Here is an 8,752-nt window from a genome sequence, read left to right as displayed (position 1 = left end):
ATGCCTGTATTCCCTGTTGTGTTTGCTGCAAGCCTTTCTTTTAATGCACTTTGTTTCCTTTCTTCCTTCTCCTGTGGGCTTTCTATAATCAGCCATCTTCTCAATTGTTCTGACAACCTTCCATCCACCATGAGCATGTTTTCTGCTCCATTGTGTCTCCATGTTATTGGTCATGCACACAGCTCTGATTTCCTTGTCCTTGTCCTAGCCCTCAGGGGAGTGTACCCAGTCAAACGTCTCCATTTCAAAGGCCTCCAATTGCTTGATTACAGTTTTGCCTGCCAAGCTTTGATTCCAACTGATGCAGGCCAGGTCTATTCTCAACCCATGCACATTGGCCTTTTTCCAAATGGCCATTTTTACCTTGGAGTGTGGGTTTACAATAAATAATTACATCAAAATCAACCAGTAAATAATTGTGGTTCATGTGTAAGTAATGACAAGCACTGCAGAGTACTGAAGGGTTACCACCAAACATTTTCCTGAAAAATCCTCTAAATCCACGAGAAGGATGAACAAACTAACATCAGCATCCTCTCGCAGACCACAGCAGCAGCAATGAGACCTTAGTCCACTCATTCTGTTGCATTAAACACACCATGTCACTTGCATGCCTAACACCATGCTCCTGAAACGGGTAGTCTTTTCCAAGCTCTGTCATGGGAGGGGATTATTAGGTAGACACAAGGGTTCAGGAGTATACTTAAGACTTCCTTGAAAGAATGTAAAATCCCCACTGATTCTTGGAAATCTCCAGCACAAGGTAGAGAGGGAGATTCCATGTGGCATTGAGAACTTTGAGTCCATGCATCAGCAGCACATGATGGAAGGAGAACAATGCCCTTGCCAGGGTATAATAGGGAAAAAGTTAAATTATTCACTTTCTGCAAGAAACCGAGAAAACAAACGGTATTTGAAAATGGTAAAAGAATGATCAATATTAATGTATGAAGGAAATTGGTTGTTCTTGTGAACAGCACACAGAAAGCCAACAGTGACCCACACCCACCCCCACCTCACCCCCCCATCCCTACCCCCCACAACAGACCACAACCCCTCACAACCCCACCACCCCTATCCCCCACAGCTCCCCTACCCCTACGCCCCCACAACCCCCGACCCCTACCCCCCACAACCCACCCCACCTGTAGCCATCACAAGCCCCATAACCCTACCCCCCACCCCCACAACCCCAAGCCCTACCCCCCAACCGCCCTACCCCCAACCACCCTACCCCCCACAACCCCCAGCCCCACCCCCACAAACCCCAGCCCCACCCCGCACAACCCCCCTACCACCCACAACCCCCAGCCCTACCCCGCACAACCCCACAACCCCCACCCCCCACCCCTACCCCCCACAACCCCCACCCCCACAACCCCCAGCCCCACCCCGCACAACCCCCCTACCCCCCACAACCCCCAACCCCACAACCCCCAGCCCTACCCCGCACAACCCCCACCCCCCACAACCCCCAGCCCCACCCCTACCCCCCACAACCCCCACCCCCACAACCCCCACCCCCACCCCTACCCCCACAACCCCCAGCCCCACCCCTACCCCCCAGCCCCACCCACCAGCCCAGGACCTTCCCCACGCGCCAGGCACGGCGCGCACGCACTACATGCACGCGCAGGGCTCCCTTGCATGCCGCGTGCACGCGCTCACGTACTACGTGCACCCGCACGCCCGCGCGCTTACGTCACGCCGCCGGTGCGGGAGAGTCGGGCGGTGAGGATGGCGGCGCGGGCCCCAGGTCAGGTCAGGGCGGGCGGGCGCTGCCGTGGGGGGCGGACGGTCCGGCGGGCGGGCGGGGTGAGTGAGAGCGGCCCTCAGCGCCGGGTCCGCTGGGCCGCGGCTCCCGGCCCCCGCGGGCGGCGGGGCCCCGCCTCAGGTTTGGTTCGGGCCGGGATCTGGGCCCAAGGTGACCGGGGCGGAATGCGGGGCCGCGGCCCGGGCGCTGATCGGTCCCGGGGCCGGCGGTGGCGGCGCTCAGCTCCGGGGAGCAGCTGTCCGTCCGGGCCTGACCGCTGCCCGTCCCCCTCCCACCCCCCGTGTCCCCCACCCCACCCCCCGTGTCCCCCACCCGCTGCCCGTCCCCCCCACCCCCCGTGTCCCCCCCCCACCCCCCGCCCGTATTCCTCCCACCCCCCGTGTCCCACCCCCCGCCCGTCCCCCTCCCACCCCCCGTGTCCCACCCCCCGCCCGTCCCCCTCCCACCCCCCGCCCGTCCCCCTCCCACCCCCCGTGTCCCCCACCCCCTGCCCGTCCCCCCTCCCACCCCCCGTGTCCCCCACCCCACCCCCCGTGTCCCACCCCCCGCCCGTCCCCCTCCCACCCCCCGTGTGCCCCACCCCCTGCCCGTCCCCCCTCCCACCCCCCGTGTCCCCCACCCGCTGCCCGTCCCCCCCACCCCCCGCCCGTCCCCCACCCCACCCCCCGTGTGCCCCACCCCCCGCCCGTCCCCCCTCCCACCCCCCGTGTCCCCCACCCGCTGCCCGTCCCCCCCACCCCCCGCCCGTCCCCCACCCCACCCCCCGTGTGCCCCACCCCCCGCCCGTCCCCCCTCCCACCCCCCGTGTGCCCCACCCCCTGCCCGTCCCCCCTCCCACCCCCCGTGTCCCCCACCCCCTGCCCGTCCCCCCTCCCACCCCCCGTGTCCCCCACCCCCCGCCCGTCTCCCTCCCACCCCCCGTGTCCCCCCCCACCCCCCGTGTCCCACACCCGCTGCCCGTCCCACCCACCCCCTGCCCGTCCCCCCTCCCACCCCCCGTGTCCCACACCCGCTGCCCGTCCCCCCACCCCCTGCCCGTCCCCCCTCCCACCCCCCGTGTCCCCCACCCCCTGCCCGTCCCCCTCCCACCCCCGTGTCCCCCACCCCTGCCCGTCCCCCTCCCACCCCCGTGTCCCCCACCCCCTGCCCGTCCCCCCTCCCACCCCCGTGTCCCCCACCCCCTGCCCGTCCCCCCTCCCACCCCCTGTGTCCCCCACCCCCCGCCCGTCCCCCTCCCACCCCCCGTGTCCCACACCCGCTGCCCGTCCCCCCCACCCCCTGCCCGTCCCCCCTCCCACCCCCCGTCCGTCCCCCCTCCCACCCCCCGTGTGCCCCACCCCCTGCCCGTCCCCCCTCCCACCCCCCCGTGTCCCCCACCCCCTGCCCGTCCCCCCTCCCACCCCCCGTGTCCCCCACCCCCTGCCCGTCCCCCCTCCCACCCCCCGTGTCCCCCACCCCCTGCCCATCCCCCTCCCACCCCCCGTGTCCCCCACCCTCCCACCGCCGTGTGCCCCCACCACCTGCCCGTCCCCCCTCCCACCCCCCGTGTGCCCCACCCCCTGCCCGTCCCCCCTCCCACCCCCCGTGTCCCCCACCCCCTGCCCGTCCCCCCTCCCACCCCCGTGTCCCCCACCCCCTGCCCGTCCCCCCTCCCACCCCCTGTGTCCCCCACCCCCTGCCCGTCCCCCCTCCCACCCTCTGTGCCCCCACCCCCTGCCCGTCCCCACCCCCGCCCATCCCCCACCCCCTGCCCGTCCCCCACTCTCTGCCCATCCGCCCCACCTCCCGTGTCCCCCACCCTCTGCCCGTCCCCCACCCTCTCTCCGTGTCCCCCCACCCCCTGCCTGTCCCCCACCCTCTCTCCGTGTCCCCCCACCCCCTGCCCGTCCCCCACCCTCTCTCCGTGTCCCCCCACCCCCTGCCTGTCCCCCACCCTCTCTCCATGTCGCCCCTCCACCCCCATGTCCCCACCCTCTGCCCGTCCACCACCCTCCCACCTCCCGTGTCCCCCTCCCACCTCCCGTGTCTCCCACCACCGTGTCTCCCACCCTCTGCCCGTGTCCCCCTCCCACCCCCATTGTTCGCCCCCACCCTCTCCCCGTCCCCGTGTCCCCCTACCCTCCGCCCGTACCCACTGTCCTCCTACCTCTGCCCATACCCCCCCTTCCCCCCTGTGTCTCCCACCCTCTGCCTGTCCCCCCACCCCCCACCCCCCCCATCCCCCTCCAGATGTTGATCTGCTGCCATTGGGAAGAGTATTGCTTCACTTTGTCGGAACCAGTTACCATTGTTGAGCACTCAACCTCCAGCACTTTAGCCCCACCTAAGACCTTCCCTCCAAACTGCTGACCTTGTGGTGCCCCACTCACACACAGTGCACTTCTACCTTCTGCCCAAGATCCACAATAGGACTCTGGGCAGCCCTCTTGTCCCTTGTCACTTATTTCTTCCTACATTGACTCCATCGCTTCTCCCCCATCCAGTCTCTTACATCTCTGACATTTTGGATGCTCGCTGCCTCTTTTGAGAGTTTACAGTTCACTGGTTCCATCTTCATGTATGCCCAATTAATTTATACCTGTATCCTACAACAGAGGCCCAACTATTGAGTCTCTAGAATTTTCCATCGAGAGAGTCACTGAATATATTCAAGGCTGCAATAAACATATTTTTGATATGTATGTGAATTAGAGTTGTGGAGGACAAGTTGAAGAGTGTTGCTGAGTTCAAGGTCGGATCAGCAATGATCTTGTTGAATGGTACAGTGGGGTCGAAATTCTCCTACTACTTACTTTTTCTCAATCCAGATAACTTTTCATAGCAAGGATTGTCTGATCCTTATTTTTTATTTCTTCATGTTATGGGATGTGGGCATTGAAGACAAGGCCACCATTTATTACTGGCCTTCAGAAAACCGAGCATCCATCCTAAATCTCTACAGTCCTTCTGGCGAACATACTCCCTACAGTGTTGTTAGGTAATAAGTTCCAGGATTTTGACCCAGTGATGATGAAGCAATAGTGAAATTTGACTTGAGGGGTATCTGTGGGTCATGTTTGTCCCATGCCCCTGCTGCCCTTGTCTTCCTTGGTAGGAATTGTGGTAATAAGTGGTGTAGGTAAGTAACTGCGATATGTTTTCTTGATGGCTTTTAACCATTTCCAGGTTAAAGTCTTACTGGATTCTCTGCGAGTCTTCTCCTCTCTCCCTGCAAACCTCACAGAGAACCAAGACTTCTCCACTTTCCAAATCCTAAGAAAGTGTTCTGATCAGACCTCATCTAGGACTAGCACAAATAGGATTGTAGAGGGTGCTTATGTTTTGTTAGGATTTGGTAGACGTGAAAGGAATTGCTGATTGTCTCTGGGTGTGGTGGTGACCTCTAACATCTCCCTCTGTCCAACCTATTGTCTTAGAAATTATGGTCTGTCGCTTTTTACACCCATGAAAGAAAATAAGGCTTACAGTGGTATAGTTCTATTAGCAGTCCAAGAATGCACCAGTGTACTGTACAGCCTATGAAGTTCTTTGGAAACATGGTCACTAATGGAGTGCAGGAAGTTCGTACTAGCATGCCAGTACAATGTGATAATGACCAGCTAATCTTCATTTTAGTGGCATTAATTGAGGGATTAATCAGGACACTGAGAGAGCACCACATTGCCTTTTCAAACTGGGATCTTTCGTCTTTCCCTGAAAGGATTTTTGATATCACTTCCGATGGAAGTGCCAGAATATTGTGCTCAACTCCCTGACTCTGGACTTAAACCTGCTTGATAGCTCTCGGACGCATGCAAGAGCACTGCCTTATGACCAACAGTGACCTTAAAGTTTACTACAACTTAAGCCTTGAGGTGCCCTGGATTCCTTCCACATCTCAAGGAGACAAAGATTGGTGGGTTAGTTGACCACTGTAAATAGCCCCTGGTGTGTAGATGTGAGGCAGAATCATGGGGGGTGTTGAGGGAAGGGAATGATGAGAAAGTGGGGAAAATAAAATGGGTTGGGGTAGGATTAGTGTAAAAATAGGAGCATGATGATTTGCACAGTCTTGGTGGGCCGAGGGGACTGTTTCTGTGCTGTACTGTTCTGTGTTCTTCTAATTCATAGAGAAAGGAACATTTAACCGCAGTTCAATCCTCTAATTCGGAAGTTTCTCCCATAGAGGAGTAACATGTTTTCTATTCTTCCTGTAGTCAAAGCAACAACCAGTTTGCTTCAGAAGTTTCAGAAATGGTACTTTAATGCTGCAGGATTTAATAAGCTGGGTAAGTTTCTATTTATATTATTGATTTTTTCCACATTTTCCTTTTCAATATTCAGGATATAGAGGTTGCTCACACATGCCATATTTATTACCCATCCCTTGTTGCCTTCAAGATGGTTGTCAGAAACAGCTTCCTTCAACCAGTGCAATCATTATTGAGAATATTTTCCCATAATGTTGTTGGGTAGAAAGATCAAAGGTACTGAACATCTGCAATTATCTATTCAAGTATAGTGTATGACTTGAAGCAAAGGTTAGAGGCAATGCATATCTCCATGCATCTGTTTCCCACCTCCATGTGGTAGACGTCACTGCTAAAGGTGACTTGAAGTTGCTGTAATCCATTCTCAAGTCTGAATCACATTGTTGAATTGCCATGGTGGGATTTGAAATTGTATTTGTTGGATTACTAACCCAGTCACATAACGGTACTCTGTTCATCCAAATAGCAATGAGCAGAAATCTCTTCCAAGGGCTCCAGCAGCATCTTTCCCAGGTGCGACCATTTGTTTCTTACTTGCATATTTAAATGATTTATATGAATTTCATTATACTCTCACTTATTGGAAAGAGAGCAAAATCTGCTTGGTTGCGGAGGAGCTGCCTTTCTAGCCAGAAAGCATATCCCTTAAGCACATTAAATGTTTTTATTTAAAAAAGTAAATGCCATGAAGTTACATTTTCTGAATTTGCCACAAGTCGGTTGATCAGAATCAGGTTTATTATCACTGACTTGTATGTTGTGAAATTTGTTGTTCTGTGGTAACAGTACAGTGCAAAGACATCAAATTACGATAAGTTCCAGAATAAAAAAAAGTAATAACAAAGTAGTGTTCATGGGTTCATGGACCATTCAGAAATCTGTCGTATGTAAGTGCCATGTATGCTTTTCCAGGTCTTATGCGAGATGACACACTGTATGAAAATGATGATGTGAAGGAGGCGGTGAAAAGGTTGCCTGAGAACCTTTACAATGACAGAATGTTCCGCTTAAAGCGAGCTTTAGACTTGAGCATGAAGCACCAAATCCTTCCAAAAGAGATGTGGGTCAAGTATGAAGAGGTAAAATTTGACTTCTGTTGACTTTTTTAGCTGGATTAATATTTACTTTATTAAGCACCACACTGATCTGTGTTTGGATCATTTCTAACCACCTACTGCCACCGTACAGATGATAGCAATGTGGTAATATGCCAGAAGCTCAGTGCATAGATGTATCAGTCTGCAATCGTGGCTGACTTGCTGTTTGTCCTTTTTTCCCGTTCTCCAACCCTTTAATATTGGAGAAAGTTCTGAGCTGTATTGGTACAGGAACTTATCACTGTATCACCAATATGTGGCTTGCTTTTATAATGTACATTCTTTGGTCCAAGAGACTTTTGCCATTGGTTATACTCCACTTTTACACCCTTTCTACCCCCTTTCATCAAATGTTATCAGTAGAGTCTGTTCTAATCCAGCAATACTTTAAATGCAGCCATGCTTTCAACTTAACTCCTTGTGGTAATGAGTTTTACTTTCTAACTATCCTCCTGGTAAAGGTATTTCCTAACGTATTTACTAACATCTCTCTTATTTATGCCTCTTATTATCGGCCATTTCTATTTGTCTCGTGTTACAATTTTTTATTAAACATGAAAAAGTAACATTTTTTATATAAATGCTTCTGCTTCACAAGACGTGATTTTGTAGAGATGATCAGTATATGTTTTTGTTGGTCTTCTAGGATGAGCGCTACCTTCAACCATATCTTAAAGAAGTTATTTGTGAACGGAAGGAGAAAGAAGAATGGGATAAAAAATAAGTTGGAGTCTTGACAGTGTTTGATCCCTGTTATGAAATTAAAATGCATTGAATTGTGTTGGCCATTTGCAACAGAAAGGGTAATAGATTCCATTCTTGAAGAAATAAATTCCACTGTTAAACTGCAGGAAAGTTTTTTTGTTTGGACACTGAATTATTAGTTTAAAACTCATTCTTTAGTGCTCTTTTGGCCAGCTTAATCCATGTGAATTATTTAAAAAATCAATTACAAATAAATATTGTTCCTCATTTATGTGTTTGATAAGCAGATTAAAATAAATTCAAAAAATAAATTCATAGTACATTGCAGTATTTGAATCTGTTCTTCTAGTGTTGTTATGCAAAATTACACATTGAATTTATAGTCATATAGTCATTATCATTTTAAGTTCATCCTTATTATTGTTCCTCATTTTGAAATAAATGAAAAGTACAGATGGTTCTGCCATCTTATTCAGTAATGATTATAAATTTATTTTGACTTTGCATTTGGCTTGTAAATTGGCCAGCAGATCCTTCCGTTCTTCAATACGAAGATTACAAAATGACACAAACTGGTGTGGCTCGCAGTACACTAGCAAAACACCACTGGTTCTTATTAAACTAAATAATAGTGTCAACGAGAACACTGATTTGGAGTGGCTGTAAGTCATAGAGTGCAAGTCCTAGTTGTATTGCTGTGGATCTGAGCCTCGTTATACTTCTAAGGGATTGACAGAATGTGGGGTGTTAGGAGGAAAGACATTGGATTGCAGCTTTCAGGATTTGTGATAATTGGGAAGTGAGGTTTCCAGGTTTGACAACATTGGAGGAAGTTCTGAAGTAAGAGACTACTGAGACTGAAAGTCTTGTGGGAACAGTGAGGCAATCCCCCAGATTCATTGCTTGGGGAAAAAAGTTCGAGAGAA

At 52.7% G+C, this 8,752-nt stretch overlaps 1 protein-coding gene across 1 annotated transcript; it reads left to right on the top strand.

The window, feature by feature from the left end:
- Positions 1–1,643: 1,643 nt before the first annotated feature.
- Positions 1,644–8,153, top strand: LOC127574161 (cytochrome b-c1 complex subunit 7). The gene is made up of 4 exons (XM_052022928.1): positions 1,644–1,756; positions 5,971–6,042; positions 6,937–7,103; positions 7,768–8,153. The coding sequence occupies exons 1-4, from the start codon at positions 1,648–1,650 to the stop codon at positions 7,843–7,845; spliced, it is 426 nt and encodes a 141-aa protein (XP_051878888.1). The 5' UTR covers positions 1,644–1,647; the 3' UTR covers positions 7,846–8,153.
- Positions 8,154–8,752: the final 599 nt, after the last annotated feature.

The sequence above is a fragment of the Pristis pectinata genome, chromosome 9 (assembly GCF_009764475.1).
Source record: "Pristis pectinata isolate sPriPec2 chromosome 9, sPriPec2.1.pri, whole genome shotgun sequence".
In the NCBI taxonomy this organism is placed as follows: domain Eukaryota; kingdom Metazoa; phylum Chordata; class Chondrichthyes; order Rhinopristiformes; family Pristidae; genus Pristis; species Pristis pectinata.
The sequence above is the reverse complement of the archived record's forward strand: the minus strand, read 5'-3'. Positions and strand labels throughout refer to the sequence as shown.